Source organism: Alternaria ethzedia, assembly GCF_023757985.1.
Source record: "Alternaria ethzedia strain BMP 0044 chromosome Unknown scaffold_26, whole genome shotgun sequence".
NCBI lineage: Eukaryota > Fungi > Ascomycota > Dothideomycetes > Pleosporales > Pleosporaceae > Alternaria > Alternaria ethzedia.
This window is the reverse complement of record NW_026056219.1, coordinates 75,484-103,218: the sequence shown is the minus strand read 5'-3', so window position 1 is coordinate 103,218 and position 27,735 is coordinate 75,484. Positions and strand designations below refer to the sequence as shown.

The following is a 27,735-nucleotide window of genomic DNA, read 5'->3' as shown; positions in this document are numbered from 1 at the left end:
TCCACCATGTCACCGGTCATGTACGAGGTTCAGGTACTCTCATCGAGGACCTGGTCGCAGACAGCGCGGTGCTTGATGAAGAAGACGTCCAAGCCCAACTTAGCCTTGGTACCTGAAGTGAGAAGAGCCTGGATGTTGTCGCATGTCTCAGGGTGGTGCGCACAAAGATCAGCAATGCAGATTGCCAGCTGACCTGTAGCCATCTTGAAAACAGAGTAAGCATCGCAGGCATGAGGCCTGACCTCGGAGACCCATTCTTCGTAACTCTCGTTGTTGAGCGTTAGAATGGCGTGAAGTAGGTCGGCTGCGTCATTGCAGCTGACTCCGGGGATCTCTGGGTCGCACAGGGAATACAGGCAGATCCTTTGATCCTCGGGAGTGAAGGGGAAAGAATCGAAATCCGTCGGGAGAGATGGGTCGCTCGCGTGCATTGGCGCCGCGATAGCTCCTGCGCAGTAGCAAGTATCGTTGAAGTGTCCGCAGAAGTCGCAGTCAGGTTCGCACTCGCATGTGGGGGCCCGGGAAATCACCGGGGCATCGATGGCTGGGTAGACCTTCTTCATCTCCTCCATAACCTCCTCGCATGGGAAGCCCATCAGGAGTGAAGCATTCACGGGGTCGCAGACTGTGGGGTATATGGCACGAGCATACGACTCTAGTGCCGATTCATCGCAATCGTCGACTCCAGTGTGATACCTCCGGACGATGTTGCACAGTGTTGATTTTACTGAGTGATGTGGGGTTGGTACGCGTGTTGGCTCAATGTCGTCTGGAGTGTTGCGAGCTGCAGGGACGCGACGTCTTGCCGGGTAAATGACCCTGGCTAGGCATGGACTGTTTCCTGGTTTTCGTGGCTTCTTGCAATCTGGGCAGTCTGTTTCGCGAGGTGCAGGCGCAGGTGGTGTGAAAAAGCCCCCGCGCGACGTGGTGGAGGTGGTGTCCGTTGGTTCTGGCTTGGGCGGAAGAATCACTGACGATGTGGATGGTGCCGGTACGAAACCGGGGGTGGGTTCATCGGAGAATTCAGCGGTCATGCCCATGGTATACGTGAACTTCATGGTATGAGCCTCCCGCGATTCGGAACCGTCAGTGTCGGATCCGGAGTCGGAGTCGGTATCCTCTGCCACATGATTTGGAAGGTTGCCCGTGTGAGCTTCAGCGCTGTCTGCACCGTGGTGTGTAAGGCCAAAATATGGGTAGTCGTAGCACGACATGATATCGGCAAGAGACGTGGAATCTTTCAATGTAGTCACGCGTGGTGACGTATCGCACAGGACAAGCTCAATGTTGTCTTTAGGGGTGCAAACATGTGTCTCAACCTTTGCGGAGCCGTAGAAGCTCTGGTGACAGCTGTGCAAGGCGATCTTGTTGTGGAAGGGGTTGCCTCGAATCGGGTCCAGGCCGACCCAGACCTTGTCTAAGGTGTCCAGGTCAATCGTGTAGGCGAAGTCGATCTCGTTGGCGCCCCTGTTGATACCTTCGAACTTGTCGGAGATCTTGATGGCAACACCAGGATTGAGGGGGGATCCAAAGTGCCATGGTTCTCGGTACTGACCATGAGGCTTGAGAGGGACGTTTTCGGTGAGTGAGCTGCTGAGCCACTGGGGTACAGACCAGATGTAGACCGTGTATGGGCAATGGTTGGTGACGATAGCTCCGGCCTGAGCCAGAGCCGCGAGTGCAAGGACGAAGAAGGCTTGTCCGAGCATTGTGTTGAAAGGGTTCAGTATGAGAGATGATGCGGTCAGCAGTAGCAGTAGAAAACACTGGAGAAGGGGTTGGAGAAGAAGAAGAGAGTCGGGATGGGAGGTGCAGTTTATGAGCGGTAGAAAGTGTGTTTACGTGTCGTCATAACGAACACAGGAAGTTGCAACAGCGCCCATTGTTGCCATAAGTTGATAAGATTTGAGGAGGTGCGCCGGATGCGCTGGAAGGTAGCTCATGCATTTCGTGAGATCTTCCAAGCCTATTGCTACCCTAGTTTCCTGTTAGACCCCTAGAGATGTCGGTGCGTAGTTATTTGAAGAGGCTCCAGCTGCCGTAGCCGATTCTTAGATGCTGGTAACGTGTGGTACCATTCTTCGAGGTCCATGGTGCTTGCTCATGTAGCTGGAAGGGCGATCACGATCTCGCAAGATCGCTTTCCTGGCGCAGCAGGTCCAATTCGGGAACCGCCTTCTCCTTACCAGTGTGAACTGCCACCATGTCTCGAGAAGGAGAGCACGATCAATAACCACGGTCGGTTAAAGGGAAGCCCCGGGGCCGGTATCTGGTGATCAGGAGATGAAGCGCGTCGGCGCACGGCGGTGATACTTCCCCGCCTGTGCGTGCTTTGGCACAAGGAGACTTCAGCATCGCGTTATCACCACAGAAACGGTCGCATAGGCCGCCATGCACGATGGGTGATCTCTTGAACTCCATGGTGGTGGTTGTATTGTGGGTTTGGGGTTGGTTGTGGACAGATGCGCACGGCAAGGAAAGTCGCTTACTCAGCCCCTCACTCACAGCTTGAAGCACTCCGGCTAGCGTCCTGGAGACCTGAGGCGCGAATGAAACACTGCAAACCTCAGCATCAGCGACAGTACAATAAGAACAGAATGGCCCCGTATACTGTTTGCGCAAATTGCGCATTCTCACACATCTCACTTCTCGCTCCTGGGTAGCATTGTCGCCGTAATAGATACTTTCAACGTCCGATTCGCGTCCAAGCCTCAACTACGCGCCGACGCGCCCCACCATCCTCCATGATTCAACAATCCTCTTGTATCGACATGCCCACCATGTCTTCCTCAATAAGAGAAGTACCCGTCCAGCTACCGAAGAGCTTCGACCGACCCGACGAGCCATGGCATCACTACATCAACGTCGACCTGATATGGTACGTCCTCGGATACACGGTCTTCCATCCGTTCGTATCATGGGTCGTGGTCCTGTGCCTGCGCGCGCAGTACACGCCTTATGAGAACATTGAGATGCGCATTGCCATGGCTTGGGCTATGCTCATGACCGTCACCGGCATCTTCGGACTCATCAGTGACCGGATCGCATGGGGATCACCGCGCGAGGTAGACCTAGAGGAAGAGGTTATTGTCATAACGGGCGGTGTTGACGGTCTCGGCGGTCTGCTGGCAGAGACGTATGGAATGCGCAATGCCAATATCGCCGTCCTGGACATGAAGGAGGTCGATGAAGATGAGGCGGAAAACAAGGGCGTGGTTTACTACAAGTGCGACGTGAGCGATGCAAAGCAGGTTGAAGCTGCCGTAGCCAAGATTGTCGACGACGTGAGTATCCCTCTGCTAGGAGACCGTACTCTGCTAACGACTATAGCTCGGCGCTCCGACGATCTTGATCAACAACGCTGGTATGGTGCAGACCAAGTCAATCCTCGACTCAACCGCGGAAGATGTGGAGCGGTATGTATACTCTGAAATCCTTATTGATATCTGCTGACACCTCACCAGCACCTTCCGCGTCAACACCCTGTCTCAGTTCACCACTCTCCGTACAATCCTCCCACACATGCTGAAGGAAGGCCGCGGCACCATCGTAACCGTTTCCTCCGTCCTCGGCCACCTCGGTGCCGCCAACCTATCCGCATACACAGCTTCGAAAGCGGCCCTTCTGGCGCTGCATCACTCGCTTCGCGCGGAGCTTGCACAAAATCCCGCCGCAAAGGACATCAAGACAATCCTCGTACAACCTGGTCAGATGGGTACAACCATGTTTGCAGGCCTCAAGACCCCAAGCAACTTCCTAGCACCTGTGGTTACGCCTGCCGATATCGGAAAGGACATCATCAAGCTGATCGAGAGGGGTGAGAGCGGCGAGATTGCGCTTCCTCTATACTCAAAGTATATCCAGATCCTTGGTGTACTGCCTGTCGGCGTGAATCATCTGGTGCGGAAGTGGAGTGGCATGGACAAGGCTGTTGGAAAGATGGGTGAGCTGAGGCAGAGGCAGAATCTGACGGAGAAGAAATAATGGGCTTGCTGATACCCACGATCTAATGACATGTAAAGCAGATGGTCTCCGACTATTGTACAATATACGTTCCATAATCCGTCGACTGCAATGCTGTATGCGACTTTTCCTGTTTCCTCTATGCAATCCTGCGATCGCACATCCTACAGTATCCCGTTATCACAGCATGCGTTTGCATCATGGAGCTAGGCAAATGGGTACACCGGAACAACATGCCAGTGTTCACATGTGAACGATGGTTTGCGGGGACCACTAGCGCCGTAGGGCTGATCTTAGCGAGCGCTCGCACATCTCGACCCTGAAATCGCGACGACGACATCATCATCACCACAAGTAAATGTAAGAAGATACCGGGCTATTCTGTTTGGTCTAGCAAATTTGCATGCGACACATACTAATTGACTAGCAGACTTCCTCTGCCTCAAATCAACACAATGGCCGACCAGAAAGCATCCAAGTACTACGCTGCCGAGGAGGAGGCGCAGATGAAGAAGGTATGCGCATTTCTCGCGATGAATTTTGAGCCCTGAAAAAGACACAGAAACGCATATGTTGAAGTTGTCGCGAATATCAAGCTAACAACCCAATTCACAGGCGCGCAAGACAGCCCACCCCACCAAGTACCGCGAGTCGCTCGCCCCCGGAACCGTCCTGATCCTCCTCTCCGGCCGCTTCCGCGGTAAGCGCGTCGTGCTCCTGCGCCAGCTCGAACAAGGCGTCCTCCTCATCACCGGCCCCTTCAAGTCCAACGGCGTCCCCCTGCGTCGCGTCAACCACCGCTATGTCATCGCGACCTCCACCGTCGTCGACATTGCCGGCCTAGATGAGGAAGTCGTCGCGCGCGTCAGCAAGGACGAGTACTGGGCGCGCGAGAAGAAGGACGGCAAGGGCGAGGACGATTTCTTCAAGGACGGCGAGACACCTGCAAAGAAGGAGACGGATCCTCAGCGGATAGAAGACCAGAAGAAGGTGGATAAGGCGCTTATGGCTAATATCAAGAGGACTCCTGATTTGGAGTCTTACTTGGGTGCTAGCTTCGCGTTGAGGAGCAACGATAGGCCGCATGAGATGGTCTTCTAGGCGTCGGCACGAGAACGGGGCGAGAACGGATCGAGGACGAGACGAAAACGAGGCGGATATCTGCGGCAACGGTCTGGCCGGGAACGACGGTTCGAACGAGGATGAACACCCGGACGCCACGAGCGATACGGTACGATTTCATATGTAGATGAGATACCCATGAACCAAAATTCACAGCACCAACACTCCATTGCCCGCAACTGCAGCTCTACGATGACTGGATTACGATATTTTCTCCTTCGTGCTACCTCAATATCAATCCTTATCTCCTAGCGTCATAAGTACTGCCTTGAGCATGCAAGGTTCTTTGGGGGCTATTTTTGATGGCCATGTGTGGCTATACACGTGGTACGTACCCCTCAATGGCAGCATGCAAGTCTACATACTACTTCTAAATCCTAGACAACCCCCTGTTACATTTCAGCTATGGTGCAGTACCCCTCCAAGAATCGACGAATGGGTGTGCGCACCAGGCACATCATGCGTCTTGATGGAGGGGTCTCGGTGATGTGCCAATGTGGCACGGCGGCTTTATTCATTGCCACATGAATTGCGATTTGGCAGACTACTAGGCTGTGCTGCATTCTGTGGGAGATTGAGCACGCGATTGGCAGGTGTCGACAAGGCTGCGATTTTGGTGTGCTACCAGCTGCAATTGAAACGAGGCGAAGTAGCTGTGCTGGCGAAGATCCATCGCATGGGGGCTACGTCCAGTATAACAGCCTTGCTCAGGTTCCCCCCGCGGGCTTCACGACATTCCAACCAACCTATCTTTGATCATGGCGCAACAACAAGAACAACAGCTTCTGAAGCATTCCGAAGAACCCCAGCCGATAGCATGGAAAACAGGCTTCTGGCGCCGTCTACCCTGGGCCGGCCACCTCGCCCTCATCGCTACACTAGTCGCATCCGCTTTCATGATCCAAATTCTGGTCACATCGGACGGCCAACCTATCGATTCTTGGACATATCAACCCACTGTCTTACTTTCGATCACGTACACGCTCGCCAATCTCGCTCTACAATATGCCCTAACACAAGCGATCACTGTCGCTTGGTGGGTCAAAGCACTTCGAGGTGATGCCAAGGTCAAAGACTTACACCACATCTGGGCTTTCGGACATGGCGTTAAGGATATCGTGCTCGCGGGTCGTTCGTTCAATATGATCGCCCTGACGGCTTTGGTCGTAACGTTGGTGCCTATCAACGGTCCTTTGCTTCAACGGGCTTCTGTTATTGAACAAAAACGCGGACTTCATACCGTGAATGCATCGATCAGCATACACAATACATCCTTCTCTGATTATACTGGATACATAACTGGACGTTTTCACGAAGTTAATAGACTTAGTGACCCGTTTACGCATGTCGTGAAGGAGCACAACAATCGCAATCCAATCAATATTACCGATTCCGGGTGTTCCGGGACGTGCAAAGGTATCATACCTGGGATGGGTTACGACGTTCAGTGTGTGAATGATACGGATATCTCTTACAACCTCACTCTCAACAATGAAAGCCATGCTGAGGCCCAAGCGTTCTTCACCAAATTCTCTTACTACGAGGAAGTGCCAAACCTTAAAATCATCAATTACACATCCATCATAAAACGCAACGACAGTTGTGAAGGTTTCCTTATCCGAACAAATTGCTCGCTTACACCCGCCACCATCGAATATCCATTCGTCATAGCCAACAACACGATCTTCCTGGACCCCGAGACATCCTGGGAGACTGATCGGGCTGTGGCACACTATATTAAACCTTTCTACCTACAAGGAAGCGGTACGCAGTTTTCTGAGCATGGTGGCCTATGGTTCTATTTAGACAGCCTCTACGCCTCCAGCTCGCTGACCAGATTTGAAGGAATCTTCTGGTGGAGTTCGATGTTCACTGGTACGACTGCTATGCGTTATGTGAACGAAAGTGGCGGGGGATGTTGGGGGACTTTCACGGATCCGACTTTCGATATAATGAGCGATGCTCGAGAACTTGCGTTTCGAATGGCGCTATATACAGCGCCAAATCCAAACAACACGTACCACATTGAAGTGCAGGAGGAATGGGCGAAGATCGTATACAGGAGTCACTACATCTATCTCGCCTTCGCCGTGGCCATCACCCTGATAGCAACTCTATGCGTTTTCAGCATATCTCTGGGATGGTGGCACCTCGGCAGGGAAGTTTCGCTGTCACCAATCGAAGTCGCGAAGGCGTTCGCTGCGCCAGTGCTACAGAACGCAAGCTCGAATGCGGAGGTGGAGGCACTCGTCAAACAAATTGGTTCAAGACGAGTCAGATATGGAGCTACATGGAACGATGAAAACGACATCGAAGAGACACAGCCTAACCTGAGATTTGAGGAGCCTGGGGAGTGTGAAAAGCCGCAGAATGGCCAGGTTTTCGGCCATTGAGCTGCTGATGATTTGGGTTACTTTATTCATGGCTCAATTAAGATCGCGGGCTTGTGTTATCGGTTGCTGGTTGCACCTGCTTTGGAAGAGAGTGCAATGGCGTCATCATGGGCCGAGGGCAAGGCTGTGACTTCCTTCTAACGCGTATCTGCTGCTACTTCGCGACCACTTCATCCAGTGAACCCCGTTTCCTTGGCGATGAGATGAAATCATTCCATGTGGATACCATCAGGCCATGCGATAAGGTAGTGCCAACGCCACAGCATGACCTCACTCCCGTGCCAGCTACATGTCAGCCACACTCGACTTCGACATACCCTCTATTATACCTTTACCTACGCACTCTTTTGCCGAGTAATAACGGTCCGATGCGTCCTCTTCAGGAACTGGCCCAGGACGCCAGTGGCCACGCCAGTCCCAGTAATCACGAAACAAGCGGTTCTTTCAGTGGCACTACTCATAGTGTTGTGTCTGATGATAGCGCACAAGATGTAAGTGACTGCCTCAACATGGAAAGAGCCGCAGCTAACAACATATGACAGGAGAAGCTCGTACAGTTTCTGGCATCATCCACCCTTGATGAGACCAGTACTAGCAGTTTGCTCAAAACGTTCTGTAGGGACATGGAACAGCCGGTGTATTCATCACTAGGGGGTCGATGTAGTTTCGCCTTGCTTCGTCTCGTTCTCGAATACTGACATGAGCCAGACAAGTATCGATCCGCTGATGGAAGCAACAACAACATCCACCTGCCTAACGTCGGTAAGGCTGGCTCTTACTACGCGCGCATGGTCACTCCAAGACATATACCTACAAAGCTTCCCGATCCAGAACTGCTCTTCGATACACTGCTCGCGCGAGAAGCCAAGCCAAAGCCCCACCCCAGCCAACTATCGAGCCTGTTCTTTGCCTTCGCGGCTGTCATGGTATGCGATGTGTTTCGTACAGGTGACGAAGATAATGATGTGGCTATGACATCTTCATACCTGGACTTATCGTCACTATACGGGGAGTCCGAGGAAGCACAGAGCTCGGTCCGTACTTTCGTCGATGGGAAGTTGAAGCCTGATGCATTCGCTGATACAAGGATCCTCAGCCGGCCCGCAGCGGTAAGATACGAGCTCAAGTCTGTTGTGCAATTGCTCATTATCGGTAGTCCTCTGCCCTGATCGTATGCTTTTCGCGGTTTCACAACATCGTTGTCGAGCAACTGGCCATCATCAATGAGAACGATCGATTCAGCCCTCCCTGCAATGCGGCTGGAATCGACACTGGGTTTTACAAGCGAGCTCTCAGCAAGCGCGACAACGACCTCTTCCAGACTGCGCGGCTAGTAACGACCGGATTATACATCAACATTGTCCTAAAAGACTACGTGCGCACGATCCTCAACCTACAGTGCGTAGATTCCTCGGTGACCTTGGATCCGCGAGCAAAGATAGAGGGTATCATTGGGCAGACAGACGTCGACAAGGCCCGTGGCAACCAGACAAGCGCCGAGATCAACATGATCTATCGGTGGCATTCGACTATATCGAAGAAGGACGAGGACTGGCTCACAGATCACATGTCTATGATATGTCCAGATATGAAGATTGGCCATCTGACTTTGGAAGACATGCGAGCTGGCATGCGTCGACATGCTGCTATACCGCCTGCGGATCCTGGTCGGCGTGTCTTCGCTGGTCTCGAAAGGAAGGGCGACGGCTACTTTCGCGATGAGGATATCGTTCAAATACTCACAGAAGCCACGGATGAGGTTGCCATGAGCTTCGGCCCACGTCGTGTCCCTTTGGCGTTGAAGGTCATCGAGGTAATGAGTATCGAGCAAGGTCGACAGTGGGGCGTGGCTTCTCTCAATGAGACCAGGAGATTCTTTGGTATGACGTCCCACACCTCGTTCACCGATATCCATCCCGATCCCGATGTCGCTGCCGCGCTCGAAGTCTTGTACGAGGATGTCGAGAACGTTGAGCTATATGCCGGAACTATTCTGGAAGAGCCAACTGCTCCAATGACTCCGGGATCAGGTCTATGTGCGGGGACGACTGCGACCCGAGCAGTGGTGTCACATGCGCTCTCTCTTATTCGGGGGGATCGATTCTACACTGTGGACTACACCCCGCACCACCTGACAGCTTTTGGGTACAACGCAGCTTCCAGCGAGTACTCAATCGATGACGGAGGCGTCATGTACAAGCTACTGATGAGAGTCTTTCCCGAATACTATCGTGGCAACTCGATTTACGCGCACTACCCGCTGACCACACCTTTGGAGATGAGACGACGACAGAAGTCTCTCGGACACGAGACAGATTTCTGCTATGAAAAGCCTCGCTACGGGTCGCCTCCCACAGTCGTCACTGATTACAAAATGATCCTCCGCATTCTTCGTGACCAGACTTTGTACACGACAGCTTGGACTCATACCTTGCGGCAATTGGAGTATCAACCACACGTTCTGCTTGGTCATACCAGCGCTGCCATCAAACAGCAAGACATTATTCGGCAAGCTATACTCGGTCCCGAGGAGTCGATAGAGATCTTTGCGCACTTCCTCAACCTGAAGACCACCCAGCTCGTGCAGAACAACAGCAAGTGGCTTTTCAAAGTTGCCGAGATAGATGCAATCAAAGACGTGGCAGCTCGCGGTTGGACACAATTTGCTGCGTGTCTGTTCAACATCCCGATCAACGACTCGCAAGATTCAACGGCCAGCTTTGATGACAAGCAGCTCTTCAACAAGATGATAGCAGTGTTTCACTTCGTTCATCTAGACAACAACCCTGCGAAGTCTGCCGCACTCCGGAGGGATGCAATCACTGCAAGCGATGAAATGTCGAAAGAGGTCAGGGTTGTTTGCGAAGGAATGAAAGCATCACCCGTTGTGCAGTTTCCGGATCCCCGCAAGCGACGACATGCGAAGCGCAATCTCATGCCAGACCATGGAGCGAAAGTGATGCAGCGGCTCTTCGACAATGGGGCAAAGGTCAAAGAAGTTGTCTCTCTAGTGGTCATACTTGCCGTTGATCTTGTCGTGTTCAGCACCTTTGCTGTAAGTCTACAAGTCGCTTCAAGCATTCGCCCCGGCTGACCGTTATTAGTTCTGCCAAGTCATCGATCTCTTCCTCTCGGAACCTTACCATTCTACGCACTGGCCGGACATCCAAAAACTGGCGAAAGACATCACATCAGCAAACTCCGAGGTACTGCGCGCATACGTGCTTGAGGCTCTGCGCCTTATCACACCTGCAACTGGCTTCCTCCGCATCCCTAACACCTTTCTCACCACTAGCGACTGGCGACACGCAGAGGGTATAAACAAGGGTGACGACCTTATCCTCGACGTGGCAACTGCATCTCGCGATCCCGCTATCTTTCCTGACCCCGACAACATCAACCTCGACCGTCCACACGAGCTATATCTACCATTCATCGACGGGCTACACGGAGCACTGACCAGGCCTATCATCGTCGCTGGTTTAGTCACCCAGCTGCGTATCTTTGCTCGAATGGAAGGTCTCAGAAAGGGGCCAGGTACGCAAGAAACGTTGAGGCGGGAGGTTCAAGAGGGTACTGTGAGCTTTTTGAGCGAGGCTAAGGATGAGTGGGTCCCACTGCCAGTCAGTAAGTACAGACTCGCCACATGAACTGTTTGTGGGCATCCTAATGATCTGAAATAGGCATGCGAGTGCACTACGACACCTTCGACCCTACTGCATGCGCGACCTTGGCATGATGAGTACTATCATGATGAGTAATATGATGGACATCATATGATTGAAAGAATGATAGAGACGCCACACCTCCAACCAGACGAGTTACATGGTAGTCTCAAAGATGTATTCTTAGTCTCCTACTACTATACCTCCGCTTTCCTTCGCATTCGAATCCCGCGACTCGTTCCACATTGGTCATACATTCACTCTAATCCCTTTAGCCCCGCATCTAAGTATTGGGATTGAACCAATCGCCATGCCTAAAATAAGACTCGTAGTAGTAGTACTCGTGACGATTCTCGTCATTAAATGCGCATAATGTTCCACAGCTACATCTCGGAGGCCTATTGGAGAATTAGTATACATCTGACACAAATCACAGGTACCTTGTTACTTACAATTCTTCATCCGGTGTATCAAAAATGGCTTTCAACGCCGCTTCCTGGTCGTGATGGCGCTGGCCCTTGAAGATCGCCTCCCACTTCCCTTTCGTGACCGTCTTCACAGCACCGGTCAACGTCACCGTTAATCTCTCCCCTAAGCTCTCCTCCTTGCACTTGTTAATCAGGAAGGGATATGCGAAGGTACAAATCCAGTCCACTATCGTACGCTGACAGCAAATGTAATCTTCTCCTCCATACCGAGGCAATCGATGTTTGTCGGGTCTACAGCCCCAGGGGCTGCCCTGGTAGCCGTCATATGGTGTCCGAAAGCGGAGATGTAAGTCACGGAGGTTGTCAAGCTTTTGAAGACAAGAACCCATTGACTCAGAAGCAGTAATCGCGATCGGAGAATAAAGCAGACTAACGCCGAAGAACTCAAACCACTCCACATTCGTGAAGTTCAACTCGATCTTACTCAGATGCTGGTAAGTCATCGCTGGACCCGCCCACGCTTTAATGGCTAGGACGAACAGGTCTGGTGTGAAGAACCGGCTACGCATTCGTACCCAGGCGAAATGGAGGAACTCTTCGCGGATCGTGGAGTTCACCGCCGAAAGCGAGAGACTCGGTTTGTGCACAGGAGGTCGATCTTCCGGCACACGGTTTTCATCCCATGGGGACGCCAACAATGCCTCACCCTTTAGACGCATAAACAAACCGGGGTGATAGCCCAGCCCCAGCGTTAGCTGAGCTTCAGATTCGGGCTCTCCATCGGGCCAGAAGCAGGTGTACTCTTCAGCGGTGCACAAACTGTTCAGCGGGTATACTTCACCACCCAGGGCGAACTTGTAGATCTTCTCTCGTATCTCAGCCGGAAAGTCCTCGAAGCGACGTTTGCTGCCCTTACTCTTGTACCACTTGAACTGCAAGTGATAGCCAAGACGACCGACCCACTTGCGCGACTTGATATTCTTCGCGAGCCAGTCACCGAAAGACACCCACTCCTTCTTGTATGTCTCGTAGATGTGGACAGTCTTAGCAGTCGGTGGTGAGCCGCTTGGCAGGATGGTAACCCACTTCGCCTGTTTCACACTGTCCTTCTCTACAATCTCAAAGTAGTAAGACTTGGTATCGAAGAGATTCACATAAGGCGGCCACAGCGGCGGCGCATCGTTCACAGGCCGGATGTTGACCCGCAGTGCGAAAGCAGCAAAGTTGTGCTTCTTCGGCGCGATCATCGTGTGGTACATCGCAGCCAGTACGGGGTCGTTGAAGTGCCAGCCCTTATTGAACTCGTACGTGGTCTCGTCGGTGAAGCGGCCGACTTGTCCATCGTGTGGGCGCCGCATCATTTCGAGCGCATCTGTGATCTTGTCATTGCGCGCATCGGGGAGGACGCGGTTGTACTTGCGAGGCCGCTTTACGAGATCGTCGTCGGCTGGAGGATCGAAGATTGCTAGGCGGCTTAGGAAGAAGGTTGGTGCTGCTGGGTTGAGCGTCGAGGACTTGACGGGCACGAAGGGGGGTGCTGCGGCGGAGAGCTTTGGGCTCGTTGCCTCCACAGCGGCTTCGAGGATGTTACCAGGGTTGCTTCGTTGGGTGGTGGAGTCGAGAGTAGCCATATTCGAGGCAAGAGTGTCGTACTCGTGTTGCCAGTGCTCGTAAGAGTCGTAGGGTGGGCTAAAGGGGGCCATCTCGAAGCCGCTCGAGTACTGTTGAACAAGATAATCGTGATAGCCGACGGGTGAATGCACATGGTAATCCCAAAACTGAGATGGTACGAACAATGCTATCCGAGGAAGAGTAGGATTAGCCATGTCGTGTTCGGTACCTAACTGCGAGCGGTAGTCAGGGTCGAAAGGCTCAGTGGAGAGACCAAAAGCAGCCATTTCGGACATCGTGTTGGAGTTGAGGAAGTTGATGGCCTTGTAGTTGAGTGTTTTTGATAGACTAGGGCTTGATAGATCCAAGCATATGCACAGGGAGGTGATACTAGCGCCAGAGAATGGGAATGGTCTGTGCATTTTGCTGTAGGCAGTTGTAATAGGGAATGGAGTGGCGTATACAGAGGCTTCGTTTTACTTTCTCCGATTTCTTCCGTGTTAGTTGGACTACTAAACATACGGAACGACTGGTCAAAATACCTGGTGTATTAGATCGTGGCAACACAAGTTATGGTTAGGCTACCTGTGCGTAATGTTGAAGGCGTATTTGAAGCCGATGAGTATCTCAGGGCGCGATAAAGCCTGATGAAGTAAGTTCTTGGTATCTCTAACGTCTTGGAAGCTAGCCTTGAGTTTCATGGGGCGAACAGATAAGTAGGGATCATGTCCAAATCCTTCTTGTTCGATGTGTGCAGATTGCGATCTTAGTCTCTAAAGCTTCACTCATTCTTCGTCCATTGAAGAAGCATCCTCAATTACAACACCTTCTATCAGGACTCCAATGGCTATCTGCATTTGACGATATCCGGTGTACCCCTCCAGCTCTTTGATCAAGGTCATCTCGCCTTGCGACAAGCCTGTTGGACTGGATGCCTTGGTCTTTCGAGATATGGATGACATACTCATGGCCTTTGCTCGCTCAAGAAGCGTCGTCCTATTCCTCGCAGTCGAAACAGTCAGGCCGAGGTAACTCGTCCCAAGACAAGCCGTGATCGTATTGAAAGTAACGGGTATCACTCATGACCTCGCAAGGCGTGCGACAGAAGCATGGAGCTGGGCTATAACTATGTTTAGCAAATAAACAGCGTGAAAAGCTTTCTGAGGATGAGTAGGTGCTTACATATCTGCTGGGGGCGTGTCGAGAATAGCCGCCTGCTCGACAGCGTGGTCCATGATGCCGATTTTGTCCCTTGCAGGTAGCGCAAGGAGTTTATTCCACTTGTCCTTTGTGTCCTTCTTCAGGATACCGCCTAGTCTCACCTTTGGTAGATCCTTTACAAATGGCCAGGCGAACGTCATGATCCAGTCGACCATCGTACGTTGACAACAGGTAAAGCTGTGCTTAACGCCCCACCTGACATTACGCATCCCAGAGGGATAGTAACATGCTCCATCCTCCGGGCTTCGAAACCAAAGCTGGAGAGTTGACAGTCCGTTCAATGTAGGAAGAATAGGTCCAAGAGATACACCGCTGTCCATGTAGAAGTTTGAACGCACACGTACGCCGAAGAAACTGAACCAATCGGACATCGTGAAATCGAGAATGAGATGATTGAGCCAGTTATAGTTCGGTTTAGTACTCGCCTCAAGAACTGATCTGAGCTGAATTGGTGAGAAGAAGCACTTTCGGGTGTCCTCCCAGCCAGCCTGAAGAGCCTCGCCATGGGTCTGCCTGTTGATAGACAAGAGTGCAATGTTGGGCTCGTAGGCGGAGCAGCCTGTGACTTGGTGCTCACGTCCTCCATATAACAGTGAGGGGTGGCGTTGGTCGATTTTACTGCTGTCATGCCAATTGCGGAAGCCCAAGCCGAAACGAACCTCAGCGTCCTTGGATGTAGTCAAAGGGTAGATTCGAGGACCGAGAGCGAATTCGAAGATCTTCATGCGCATCTCGGTCGGGAGGTCGGCGAGCCGAAAATGTTTTCCATTGAGCCTCCACCATGTGCGCTGCGCCCTGTAGCCCTTTTCACCAACCAATTCTTTGGCGGGCATCTGGCTGGAAAGAAGCCAGTCCTTCAACACAACCCATTCTTTACCAATCTTCAGATGTAGATTATTCTCCGTTGGGCCGGGCATTGCTGGGGCAAAAGTTACCCAAGCGGTGACTGGAAACTCATCGACACTGTCCACAAAGGTATACAGTTTGCTGCAGTACGTAGTGTAGTCGGGTAAAGCCAGCCAGAACGGCGATGACTTGTCGGTAGGTTCTACTCGAAAGTTCATGGCCGCGACGCCGATGTGTTTGGCCTTCATGTCGCGAATAAGGCGTATAATATACCTTATGACTGGGTCGTTCTGGCGAGGTGCGGGTTCGAATGTGTACTTATATTTTTCCTTTCCGTGATCGAGCATCTCCAGTTTATCAGAGGGTGGCGGACAGCACCGTACGCTGTTATAGCGGTTGATTGCCTCCCCTCTTCCATCATCATTCCTCGCTGCGCGAAGTAGATGGCGGATTCGGGTTTCCAGGTAGGGCATGGTTGTCGAAGTTAGCGATGGGGTTCGTGGAGGAGCGTACTAAGTTGAGAGAACCTCTTGCGGGTTGATGAGCGGAGTGGCGATGAGTTCACTGGAGGAGTACGAGGAGGTGTTGCGACATATGTAGTGGGCCTTCGGCGCCTAGCGTAAATGGAACGTAGGCTCCAGTCAAGGGGTCAGAGTTCATAGCTTGGGCGACAATGAATCCATTTTCGATGAGCTTCATGGGGTGACAAGGGCGGTTTCCGTGTACACACCAATGTATCCGTGTCTGGGATCAGTCGAGTAGCAATCATGCAGACGGGTACACTAGGCAACTCGCCCAGGCTAGAGAGGACAACGCTTAAATTGATCAAGAACAGACGTTGCTTAAGCGGTACGGCAGATAGAAACAACTCCTACTCCCAAGAACGCCTCGCTATACCAATACTCCGAGACTAACTGAGTTGCCTTGCACTATACTCACCACAACAGATAAGCGCCAACGAACAATGAAGCTATGAACAGCCCTTGGCTTCTCAGAGCATGCGCTGCGCTGGTACCCTCTGTGCCACAGCACGACTGCTCGTTGTACGTGACGTTGTTGGCCGTCGCAGCAACCTGGAAGACAGAGCCATTAAAGTTGCCATAGTTGTAGTAGTCGACGAGTATCCAATTCGGCGGACGAGTCCACATTTTCTCGCAGTTTTGTACATTAAGGCCAACACTGCCGTTTCCAGACACAGCATTGATCTCATCGAGGAGCGAGTATGCCGGTATGAGGATGCTGCTCACGCCTGGGAGACTGACTTCGATGTTCAAATTGTGGTTCATCACGTACATGCGCTCGCGTGAGACTTCTTCTGGCTGGTTCGGGGGTCGTTGCTCCGTGCATGGGAATGCGGGATCGGTTGGCGAAAATGGTGTTTGCCACTGGTAGTTGAATTCGCTGAGCAGCCACGGGACTTGTTCCTGGTCTGCGCCATAGTCCAACATCACCACGACACGCTTATTCCTAATAATCATCTCGGCCAATGTGGGCCAGTCCGTCAGGTTCAGACTAGCCGAAGGTGGTGTCCATATGTATTCCATTATTCCCGAGCTTTGGAAAGGTGCGATATAGTCTGTCGCTGGGTTTCGAGTGTCCTGGCCGTTGTTGTTGCCCATCATGATGGCAATGACTTCGAATGGGTTTTGGTCGAGCCAACCTTTGACCGTTGCGAGGTATGATTCGAGGGTACCCACGTCGAGCAGATTACAGGAGGTATGGCAGAGCCGTATAGCGGAGGTCTCGTTGGGTTTCTGGGTCTCGAACTGCACTATTGTTCAACGTCAGCTAGAGTCTTCCGGTATCGTGTATGATGCGCTTACACCCTCGAACTCCATCATTGAGCTGATTAAGCACTGGGTAGTCTTGGTTGCTGGCTGCATTGTGCGGCCTCACGAATGGGCTGTTATGTGCGACGACCATGGAGATGTTGGAAAACCTCCTCTGGCAAAACTCGACGTATCCATTGCATGGCTGAGTATTAGTCGGACTTGGTCGAGCGGATGTCGTGGTTGTTGAAGCAGTGCCGTTTGAGGATTCGGTCGAAGGAGACAGCCCGACTATGGCTGTCACCTCTTGTGTTGTCGTCGACGAGGTAGCGGTGGCATTCTGCCGTCCGGATGTAAACGTGCTCAGGACAATGCCCGGGAGACCGCTCGAGAAGTCGGCGGAGTAGGTGCTCGTAAAGGTACTGGAGACGTCGACGATCGTTTCGGTAGCGCTGCTAGGTATAGGTGTGTTCGATGCGGAGGAAGAATAAGACTGTGCGGTTATAGGTTTTGTAAGTAGGGCCAAAGAGAAGAAAAACAATGTAGGAATCATGAGGGCGATGCGATGCGAAAGAATGACGAAGTGCTAGTTAGCATATGTTATGCAATGCCGGCATACAACTGATGCTATGCGCTGTACTTATTGAGAGATGAGGTCAAGACAGTCTGCCTCACCAGCACTACGTTGGTGGTGCACCTTAGCTGACATTCGCCGGAAAGCACGATGACGGCATTGCTCGCCTCGAACGCCATCACACGTTGTGTCGGATCTACGCGGGGAAGGCTGAATGCGACCATCTCGAAGGCCTATCTGTTCTGGGGAACGCCTTTCGCGTTAATCGGAGATTTATGGGTCCAATAGCAGCCACGCAATAGTTTGACGTAGTAGACATTGACTGCAGTAGGGCTGGCATTGGCAGCAAGAGTGCTTGTGGCGGTTTTGGCGTACGCAGGTCTCAAGAGCCGCGTCGTGAGGCATTTTGACGCGTCATTAGTCTCCAAGACTGCGAGTCACGACCGATAGGAACATTGAACGATGAAAAGAGTGCTGAGTGCTGATCTAGCTGTGGGCGTGTAGAGAAAGGCTGGGGTTGAGTACGCGACATTGAAGACGCCCAGCCTCGCGTGACACGCTAACCGCTCCAGGGCTTAAGCTTCAAGGACTGAGGGTCAAGCCTCACGGAGGTCCACCCAACATGAATATAAGCTTTGGGCCGACTAGGTACACTACTTCCATCAGAGCTCTCGTCGCCTTTTTGCTCTCTGATGTGTAGTTTCCTTATCTCCGGAGGCGTTCACACAACTCCTGAAGGGCACTTGGAGGGCTCGTTCTAGCCTCAACAACAAAGAGCATCCCGGTTGAGCCTACTGAACACTCTGACATTGGAGACACAAAAATGGACTTAACCCGGAAAATAATGAACATTGATTGCTACATAGAAGTCGTGCTTCTTCCTCTCATCGTTCTACTGATCTCAACAGCCATACCGACGCAGGTCCACCTCACATCCGGGTTCGCCGTAAACCTCCAACTACCACCTGATCGACGAAGAAGGCAATGCGCCTTGGACTCACACGAACACCCTCTTAACCCCAACCTTAACACAACTCGGCGGATCTAGCAAAAGCAGTCAGCACAGCCCCACCACCCCAACATCAACATCTACCGAAAAAAAGAAAGCACCAAACTTACCAGGTTTCCCAACCCCCGTTCCCCACACCAAAGTCTGCCTAACATACCCCGTTCCATAGTACGTGAAGCAAACCCACCAGCGATAATATCCCGTCCACTCCCCCATCTCAGGTTTCTCAGCCCCCCAAGTAATCGGATTCTGGAAGTTTAGTACGTCGTTGTTGTCGAAGGAGAGGCTGCCGTCGCCACTGTAGGTTATGGCGAGTTGGGCGATGGACAAGGGGACGATATCTTGGGGTTGGAGGAGCACGGAGAGGTCGATGGGGTAGGGGTCGTAGGGGATGGTCCAGGAGAGGATGCCTTGGGTGCCGTAGGTCTGGGTGGGAATGTTAGTGAATGCGGGGATGGGTTTCTTTTGGTGGGTGGTAGGGCTGGCGGGGAAAGTAGGGCAGGTGTATATGGAAGGCTTACGTTTGTGATGGCAGTGTCTGTCGTGTTGTGGGTTAGGACAACGGGATAATGGGCCCCTTCTTCTGAAAGCGTGGGGCAAAGCGTGAAAACTGCTGCACCTGCATGGCATGCAGATAGTGTTTTGCCATTCAGGGAAGGATCTTCGGATATGAGGACGAGGTTGAAGGGGTCAGATTGTATGGTGTAGATGGGTTCACAATCGTACTCGCAATCAGAATCAGCGTGAGTTAGAGCTGCGAAAGCGAGAAGGATAGGAACAAGTCTGAACATAGCGGAGGTAATCTGTACGATGCGTACAGGTGCAAATTAAGCCAGAAAGCTAGGAAGGAAGGACTCTGGCTTATAGATATCTATAGAGGCGACCTTCGATCACATCACACGTGGAACGGATTGCGCATGTCAAAAGAGTGTCATTATCTATTGGCATTAGTTGCGTAGCACGTCAAGTCGTAAATCCCGATTGGGCCTTCCTCCATCTCCCCTCTTCTCATCCAACCATTACGGGAACAGATTCTTCCATCACAATCTTCTACTCTAGACAAACACCCTCGTCACGTTGACCGAGACACAGGTTGGGTTGTCTGGCTTGCCCGCACCCAATCCCCATGCCAGGTTGTTGTACCCGTAGCTGGCATAGTCCGTGTCGCATGCATACCAGCGGTAGAATTCCTGGTAGTTGCCTGTGTTGTTCTCGCCGCGGACGTAGCCCTGATACGTGAGTTCGTCCTGGGAGTCGAAAGCCAGCATAGTTGTATCGCTTCCGCTTCCGGGGCTGAGAGTGATGCCTGCGAGGTTGGAAGTTGGGTCGAGGTTGAAAGCCGCCGATGAGGGAATGTCGAGGGTGGTGGTGTTCAACCACCAGGTCAAGATGCCTGGTACGCCGAAGCCGTCCTCTGGTGCTTGAGAGTAGACGGATGTGTTGAATTGGAATTGTGCGCCGTCGAGAGGTTCTGGGCTGTCACCTACGCCAGCGTTGCTGAGGCAGAGTGATTCGATGGCTGCACCGACGTGACAGGCGCTTAGCGTGTCATTGACCTTTCCGTCTTCGGATGTGACGACTAAGAAGAATGGTGCAGAGCTGATGTTGTAGAACGGATCCTGTGCGCTCGTAACGGCAGCTGCTGCAAGGGTGAGGGCGATGGATGAGGTCTTCATTCTGAACGATGCTAGTTGGGGTTGTAGGTGGTCGATGCAATGATAGAGTCTCAGGTATGCTAGGCGTTGATCGAGTATGTAGGAGTTGATGAGTGCAGTTTACCAGCAACGGCACGGTCGAGCTTTATACTCACGATCATCCTTCGTAGTCGCCGTATTCGCGCAGCCTCATCGCAGCTCCTTCCAAAGGTTCCACCTGCACAGCAGTCATGTGTTCCACCATAACGGGCCCCAGCCAGCCCATGACGTTCCGCTACCCGTTAGCTTTGGCCGCCTTGCCACACCCACGATGATCCTTTCCAGTCGGCTGCGTTCGCTCCGTACGCAGTACCGCACGGCATGCCCGATGAGGGTCAGCGCAACTCAATCAGGGCAGTTATAGATCAACCCCGCGCGTTAGCGAGGGAAGCTTTCCCCAGCCTGCCGGATAAGTCTTGCATAAGTGCCACAAGTGCCACAGCCGCACAGGGCCTCAGGGTGCATATAGCGTGAGGATCAGCTGTCAATACGAGGGTCGAATCGATAGCTCAGTACCGAACCTGCAGGTGAAAAAAAAGTAATGGTGCGGCGAAAAAGCTGTGTTCGTGAGCGTGAGCAATATGAGAGGCATCATAAGCACTGCTTTGGAAGGCTGATTAAGCCTAGTACGAGGTCGTATATGACTTCGCTCGTGATATGCTGATGCATTCAATATTGTGTTAATTGTGCACCCTCGTACGATGATGAAGATGGTGGAGAGTGGAATGTTGCTCTCTGTCAATGACGCAAGGGTTCAGGCCGGTTGTAAGCCGGAGTTACCCTATTAGCGTAAAAGCTTATCGATTCTAAACTCGCCGGAGGTGTGACATCGTCTACGGCTTCAGATTTACACCCTCACACCAACTACGAGATGAATGGCTTTGATCGGGATACTGCCTTTGCGATGGTCGCCTTGATTCACTACGCTTCCGCCAGCACCTTCCGGATACGAACTGACCGGTCGCAGCACCTAATAATATACAGAGCGCCGGACGCGTAGAATACTAAGAACAGAGCTACGAAGCCATTTTCAAGCCACCGTTGCAACTCTATACTCCTAGGGTAAGGTGAGAGCTTACGGTTCCACCCTACAAACCGTATGTATGTTTGAGGACCTTATTCCATCGACATCAGAGCGCTGACTGACGACGGACCCAGTATCACAATAGCCCTCTCAACCGCCTATGATGTAACCACAAGTTCCGCACTCCTCCTCGTATGTCCGCAACACGTAGCTTCGTCATGTAGCCAACTCCGGCAACCGATAGGCCACCACACTAGCGATGTCTTGCTCCGCCATCATATCCACTGGCACCGAGCGCAGTGGCCGGCTCGTCGTCAGCATGTGCGCTCCTCCTTTCGGCCGAGTCCCGCGATACATCCTCATAAGCAGGGTTTGGTTGCGTCCAGTACCAACAGGCCCATGTGATCCAGCAGAAGATGACATCGAATCCCACGCTGCTCACTGCTGGGTGTTCTAGCAGAGCACTTTGGATTCCCACAAAACCACCATAGGCATACGCTGTTGCGGTAGTCCATGCCAGCATCAGTCCGGCATTCCCAAGGACCAGTGCCCACATGTAGTTGTAGACCTTATCGGTGAATTGGATATCCTCGATGAAGGATGAGGCCGGTACAACAGCGCGTGCAATGGGCAAGAGCATCAAAGCGATGTGTGGAGCCATGAGCACCGGCATAAAGTGTGTAGGGTGATGCCAGTAGTGTTCGTCTGCTAGTTGCATCGCGGGATAAGCAGTTGCGAAAATTGCGAAGAGGTTTAGGAGCCATGGACCTAGCCACGTTTGCCGGCGCGAACCAAATGACGATGGAACAGGTGCTGGCGGGCTTAATAGCAAGGTGAGCAGGAAGAGGTTTGTAGCAAAGCTGATGGCAACAATCTGGCCAAGCAGCATGAATGCCCAAGTATATCGAATGCCGCGACGTATTCCTAGATACGTTAGTCATGGTTGTCAAGTAAGAAGTATAATCTTCTACCTTTCTGCTCCAGATACAACCCCAGACTCAATGCGAAAAAGAAGATCTGGTGTGACCACCAGTACCTCGCATATCCGATGATGACGGTCTCCCATGCCTCTCGAAACAATGAAGTCTCTTTCAACCACAACCCCCAGTGATTCTGGTCTGGTTCAAGCTCGTAGTAACTACGCCACATCAGCCAAGACTGATAGCTGACCTTGAAGTACTGGAACATGTGCGTCCATGTGGTGAGCAAGCTGCCCACGGCAAGTGCACTGAACAGCCAGACATGTCTTCTTGGTGGGAGCTGTGCGGTAGTTGATTTTCGCAACACGCTAGCTCTTTTGACGAGCCTCAGGATGATGAAAACCGCGACAGAGAAGCATGTCAACAGATAGGAGAAGAAGATGGCATAGGGCCGGGTGTTGGTATCGGACCCTTCTGGGGGCGGTTCGCGATGCATGGAGCGGTGCGGGACAGAGTATCCAGGCGGCCCGAATCCTGGAGGGGCCATCGTGAGACGATTTTCGGGGTTTGTTGGGCAGCCATCACGTACAGTATGCTCTCCAGCCTTTATGGTGCCGTCGACAGTGACGAAACGTGTCAAGTGCGGATCAAAGGGCTCTCCTGCTTTGCCGGCAATGTGTATTGATTAACGGCTATCTTGGGACTGAGCTCCCAGCATGCGGCCGCGGTCGGTTATTGCGCCAATGATGGCGTGGCTGACGCAGGGATGGCCAACCTCCGCAACACGTGCCCAGGTGCCTCGGTGCCAAGGCGCCAGTGAGATCGTCATGTTTTCCCAGGTCCGTCGCGGTCTCGTCTTCGAAGATTCTCGTCCCTTGTTTTGCTTCAAGTAGCTGTCCTCCCCTGTGCTAACCTTCGCTGTTGCTTTCTCGCACATTCTCCTACTCTGTCACGACAAACTGCAAACGCCAAACCTCACAACACGGTGATGTCAGGCACACGGACCATTTGAGCTTTGCAAACCCTGATTGGCTGTTGTTTCATCATTTGGACCTCACCGCCACGCCCAAGCTACCAGACGCCCAAGTTGCGTAGCTCCGTCGATATTTTCCAGTCATCTACTGTGGTGTTTGAACATTCATTGAAGCTGTCGCCGCGATGACCGATACACCGCAGACCACGGCCGGTGCCAACCCCAAGGAAGCCAGGGTCCTAGAGCAGCATCTAGACCCAAGCTTCGACTTCTCAGAGTTTGACCCAGCGACGCCAGCGGCAGAAGAGGGCGCAGATAACGCCTCCAACTCGGGCGACCGCCAGCTTCCTGAATCATCGTTGCGGTTACAGGGTGGCGACATCCACCGCGACCTGTACAAGATTGCGGCACAGAACAGACGGCAAAAGTTGCACCAACGAGCAGCAACCTTTTCTGATGCAGTCCACTTTGGCCGCAACCCTGCTCCGTCAATTTCAGACGTTGACCATGACGAGCTACCCGTTCGCGACCAGCTCGCGCCCGGCGGCCTGAGACGCCAATACTTACAACGGCAAAGCAAGCGTGTCAGCTACATCTCGGAGCCTGTTACGCGAAACTTCATTTCGTTCCTTGAACTGTATGGCCAATTCGCTGGTGAAGATCTTGATGAAGATTCGTCGGATGCGGAATCTGCCGTTGAAGAGGAAGATGAAGGGCAAGGCGAGCGGAGACCACTTCTCGGACGCCGACAGAGCTCGAAGAGACTGAGGGCTCAGGGTGATGCGGACCAAGTCAAGACCTTCTTTACTCTCCTAAAGGCGTTCATCGGTACCGGAATCATGTTCTTGCCCAAGGCCTTCAAGAACGGTGGAATGCTGTTTTCGTCGATCACCATGATCATGGTATCTGCTATTACAGCGCTGTGTTTCGAGTTGCTGCTGGCGACAAGAAAGAGATATGGCGGTGGTGGTTATGGTGATCTGGGTTCTATCGTTGTGGGACCGAGATTCCGCGCCCTCATCCTGGTCTCCATCACGCTCTCGCAAATCGGCTTCGTGTGCGCTGGTCTCATCTTTACTGCCGACAACCTTCGATCGTTCCTGGATGCTGTCACTCACGCTGAGGAGCCTCTCTCAACCAATGCGCTCATCGGTATCCAGATCGCTGTTCTGATACCCATGTCCTTCATCCGAAACATCTCCAAACTCGGACCTGCCGCCCTTCTCGCCGATGTCTTCATCCTTATCGGCCTGACATACATCTACTGGTACGATATCTCATCGATCTCCAAAATGGGCGGATTCAACCCATCGATCGAACTCTTCAACCCCCGCGACTTTACTCTGACTATCGGATCCGCCATCTTCACCTTTGAGGGCATTGGCCTTATCCTCCCCATCCAGTCCAGCATGAAGGAGCCTGAGCACTTCAGCAAGCTCCTCTACATCGTCATGCTCATCATCACCGTCATTTTCACGTCCGTCGGTGTCCTCTGCTACGGAACCTTCGGCGAGAACGTCTCTGTCGAGGTCATCACCAACTTCCCCCAGACCAGCAAGCTTGTCAACGCCGTCCAGTTCCTCTACTCCATGGCCGTCCTCGTCGGTACACCAGTGCAACTCTTCCCCGCTATGCGTAACATTGAGCTCAAGATCTTTGGTCGCGCATCTGGCAAGCAGAGCAACATGACCAAGTGGAAGAAGAACGCCTTCAGGACATGTCTCGTCATTCTTTGCGGTGCCATCGCTATCCTTGGAGCTAGCGACCTCGATAAGTTCGTCGCGCTCATTGGAAGCTTTGCCTGTGTACCCCTGGTGTACATCTACCCTGCCTACCTGCACTACAAGGGTGTCGCCAACCGTCCTTGGGAGAAGTTCGGTGACATTTCCATGATGGTTATCGGTGTCGTTGCCATGGTGTACACTACCAGTATCACACTTGCTAGATGGTCTGAGACCTAAGAAGAGAAAGAAGGGTGGTTGGAAGAGTACGGAAAAGTCCCTTTACAGTACGGTGGAAGCAGCGTCACTATTGCATAATTTGTTTCTCGCACGGCGTTCAGGTGGACGGGTGAATGGGATGTCTTTGTATGGTATTTTTAACGCGCGCATGTTACAGTTACGTGTAACGATAATGGCATACTAGTACGAACTCGTCTCCTCGCATCTTATCTGTGATGAGCTCCACAGCTCAGTTACCTCGCTTCCCCTCTCACAAGCGTCTTAATACTGATCAACATTGAACGCCTCTTGCAATCTACGCCAGAACGGGAACGCCTCTCTCGATCTCCATAACTCAAGAACGCAAATAATGACACAAGCTGCCTTAAACAGCCAGAGAAGCCCGACGGAGATGCCGTAAAGGTACCGCCAGGCGACGATCATTACCATGTCCATTAGTGTCATGTCAACATCATCAGGCTCAACATCACCCAGCCATGCATTCGCAGCCTCTATCTCCTCTCTCGTCATCCTCCTCTTAACTTTCGCTTCCTCTTCCTCCCCCTCCCTAATACTCCTCTCTTCTTCCCTCTCTACACCCCGCCAAATCTCCGCCAAATCTTCTAACCCTTCTCTCTTTATCTCAAACCACTTTGTCCGACACAGTGGACATTTGTTGCTATTCGGCATCCCCGATGCGAGCGACTTGCGCAGACACTGGTAGCCGAAGACGTGGTCAACGCAATGTGGTGTGTTGGTAATGAGAACGGGTGCGTGGGAGCCGTGGAACGGGTCTTGACAGATTCCACATATCGTGCCTGGGGTGGGGTAGAGGGGGTGTGAGGGTAGGAGCGGGAGGAGGTTGCTGGCGAGGAAGGTGGGGAGGGTGGTTGTGGAGGTTTGAGATAGTGTAGTAGATGGAAGACGCCTACGCTGATCTGGATTGGTTCTTGGTAGAGGGGTAGGGTCGAGGAATGTTGCGGTGACGGAAGGGGGGAAGAGTTCAGTTAATGATGGGGAGTGATAATCTTCTGGTGGTGAAGCGGGTTCTGATGGCTGTATGGGAGAAGACGGGCGGTATGGTTGGCTTGGGTCTATTCCTGAGAGGCGGTCGCGCCTGCCTCCTGGATAGAGATCAAGTGGTGAGATTCTCTCGTGATGGATCCAGTAGGGGCGGGTGGTCGGATGGCTTTCGGCTCCTTGGGGAGGGGGAGGAGAAGACATGTTTGCAGGTTCGATGGTTGAGTGCTGTGGTTGCGGTGGGGGATGGTTTTAGACGTTCTTTACGTTGAGAAATGTTCACTAGTGGATGAAAATGGGCGGTGGGATGTGTAGCTGCATGGAGAAATCTAGTCGGACGGCTCGTGCACTGGCTTTCATTGCTTTGGCCTACTGCTTACTTTACTGAACCACAAAATGCCTCTTGAGTGATGAGAGCCTGCAGTTGAAGATTCACCTCGAGCTAATCTAAGGCTACAACGTGAGCTGAGAAAGAGAGATACCCAAGGAACCAGCTACACGCATCTAAACCGCGTTCTTCTCCACTTCTGCTCTCGGATCATCGACAACCTCCCACTCATCGTCCGCGTCGACCTTGTCCCATTCTTCTTCATCCGAGTCCAAGTTCAGCGTCTCGAACTCTTCCTCGGGAACCTTCTCTTCGGGGGCCTTGGACTTATCTAAAGCCAAAACCCTGTCCAGCTCGGCACGAGCAGCAGGATCCGTTTGCACCGAAGCGAGGTTCTCGACTGCGAAACGCGATTTGATGGGGTTTGTGGTCTTCTGGCTCCTGACGGGCAATTGAGTCCTCCTACTTTCCACATCAGAGGGGTTGAGGGAGTATGTCGGCACATGGCGTTTGACAGGTGTTGTGGGGGTCGTGCTAGTTGTCGGTCGCGCACCAACCTTGCTCTGAGCGCGCTCCGCCTTCTTAGTAGAGATTTCCGTCTGTGGTCCATTCCTGAGCATCTCCAAAAGCTCGGGGAAGGAGAGTCCAACATTGCCCATATCCGCGACCATTGTGTCGATCTCTGCGTCAGTGTATTTTCGCTGGCGGAGATCACGGATAGTTGCCAGGCGTGCTCTGAGGCCTGGTGAGCCGTCGAGTTGTGTTGATTCGTAGCCAGAAGCCCGAGATATGGTTTTTGGTGGGGCCTTTAGCCAGGCATCCGAGGCCGATTTGGGTGAAGTGTAGACATTAGGCTGGTAAACTGGAGGCTCGTAAACTGTAGGCTTGAGAATTCTAGACTTGAGAGGTGGAGGCTCTCCGAAGACTGGCAGCTTATTGCTGTCACCAAGACTTCGAATTGGTAACGTAGTCCTTGATGTATCTTTGGAGGCGGAAGAAGGAGTGCTGAAATCAACATTTGCATGAGCAGGCTTGGCGAAATGAGATCCATGTACCTCTCCCGTCTCCTGATCGATGGACGCGATCATTTTCGCGGAGGTATCGGTAGTATTTGAAGAGGTATAGCCCCATGGCCAGGGCCGTGTGAGCCCGGGGAACTTTGCTTCGTCTGGAATGCCGTCTTGGTTGACAGTCATGCCCACCCGGGCATGGGATGTTGAGAACAAAGGAGGCTG

At 52.5% G+C, this 27,735-nt stretch overlaps 10 protein-coding genes across 10 annotated transcripts; 4 read left to right on the top strand and 6 right to left on the bottom strand.

Moving 5' to 3' along the window:
* Positions 1-29: 29 nt before the first annotated feature.
* On the bottom strand, positions 30-1,709 carry J4E87_008367 (uncharacterized protein; the record flags this gene model as incomplete). The annotated part of the gene is made up of 1 exon (XM_049379956.1): positions 30-1,709. One exon carries the CDS (start codon positions 1,707-1,709, stop codon positions 30-32), a length of 1,680 nt encoding a protein of 559 aa, XP_049230225.1.
* Positions 1,710-2,744: 1,035 nt separating this feature from the next.
* Positions 2,745-3,984, top strand: J4E87_008366 (uncharacterized protein; the record flags this gene model as incomplete). The annotated part of the gene is made up of 3 exons (XM_049379955.1): positions 2,745-3,284; positions 3,331-3,416; positions 3,465-3,984. The coding sequence occupies 3 exons, from the start codon at positions 2,745-2,747 to the stop codon at positions 3,982-3,984; spliced, it is 1,146 nt and encodes a 381-aa protein (XP_049230224.1).
* A 434-nt stretch (positions 3,985-4,418) lies between these two features.
* J4E87_008365 (uncharacterized protein) lies at positions 4,419-5,064 on the top strand (the record flags this gene model as incomplete). Its single annotated transcript, XM_049379954.1, has 2 exons — positions 4,419-4,478; positions 4,579-5,064. 2 exons carry the CDS (start codon positions 4,419-4,421, stop codon positions 5,062-5,064), a joined length of 546 nt encoding a protein of 181 aa, XP_049230223.1.
* Positions 5,065-8,266: 3,202 nt separating this feature from the next.
* On the top strand, positions 8,267-11,128 carry J4E87_008364 (uncharacterized protein; the record flags this gene model as incomplete). The annotated part of the gene is made up of 3 exons (XM_049379953.1): positions 8,267-8,587; positions 8,635-10,533; positions 10,583-11,128. The coding sequence occupies 3 exons, from the start codon at positions 8,267-8,269 to the stop codon at positions 11,126-11,128; spliced, it is 2,766 nt and encodes a 921-aa protein (XP_049230222.1).
* A 398-nt stretch (positions 11,129-11,526) lies between these two features.
* On the bottom strand, positions 11,527-13,478 carry J4E87_008363 (uncharacterized protein; the record flags this gene model as incomplete). The annotated part of the gene is made up of 2 exons (XM_049379952.1): positions 11,527-11,541; positions 12,006-13,478. The coding sequence occupies 2 exons, from the start codon at positions 13,476-13,478 to the stop codon at positions 11,527-11,529; spliced, it is 1,488 nt and encodes a 495-aa protein (XP_049230221.1).
* An 882-nt stretch (positions 13,479-14,360) lies between these two features.
* On the bottom strand, positions 14,361-17,172 carry J4E87_008362 (uncharacterized protein; the record flags this gene model as incomplete). Its single annotated transcript, XM_049379951.1, has 5 exons — positions 14,361-15,633; positions 15,763-15,813; positions 16,189-17,015; positions 17,073-17,105; positions 17,167-17,172. The coding sequence occupies 5 exons, from the start codon at positions 17,170-17,172 to the stop codon at positions 14,361-14,363; spliced, it is 2,190 nt and encodes a 729-aa protein (XP_049230220.1).
* Positions 17,173-18,617: 1,445 nt separating this feature from the next.
* J4E87_008361 (uncharacterized protein) lies at positions 18,618-20,277 on the bottom strand (the record flags this gene model as incomplete). The annotated part of the gene is made up of 4 exons (XM_049379950.1): positions 18,618-18,636; positions 18,759-19,027; positions 19,123-19,139; positions 19,719-20,277. 4 exons carry the CDS (start codon positions 20,275-20,277, stop codon positions 18,618-18,620), a joined length of 864 nt encoding a protein of 287 aa, XP_049230219.1.
* Positions 20,278-21,572: 1,295 nt separating this feature from the next.
* On the bottom strand, positions 21,573-22,507 carry J4E87_008360 (uncharacterized protein; the record flags this gene model as incomplete). The annotated part of the gene is made up of 2 exons (XM_049379949.1): positions 21,573-22,243; positions 22,291-22,507. The coding sequence occupies 2 exons, from the start codon at positions 22,505-22,507 to the stop codon at positions 21,573-21,575; spliced, it is 888 nt and encodes a 295-aa protein (XP_049230218.1).
* Positions 22,508-23,397: 890 nt separating this feature from the next.
* J4E87_008359 (uncharacterized protein) lies at positions 23,398-25,173 on the top strand (the record flags this gene model as incomplete). The annotated part of the gene is made up of 1 exon (XM_049379948.1): positions 23,398-25,173. One exon carries the CDS (start codon positions 23,398-23,400, stop codon positions 25,171-25,173), a length of 1,776 nt encoding a protein of 591 aa, XP_049230217.1.
* A 1,503-nt stretch (positions 25,174-26,676) lies between these two features.
* J4E87_008358 (uncharacterized protein) lies at positions 26,677-27,588 on the bottom strand (the record flags this gene model as incomplete). Its single annotated transcript, XM_049379947.1, has 1 exon — positions 26,677-27,588. The coding sequence occupies one exon, from the start codon at positions 27,586-27,588 to the stop codon at positions 26,677-26,679; it is 912 nt and encodes a 303-aa protein (XP_049230216.1).
* Positions 27,589-27,735: the final 147 nt, after the last annotated feature.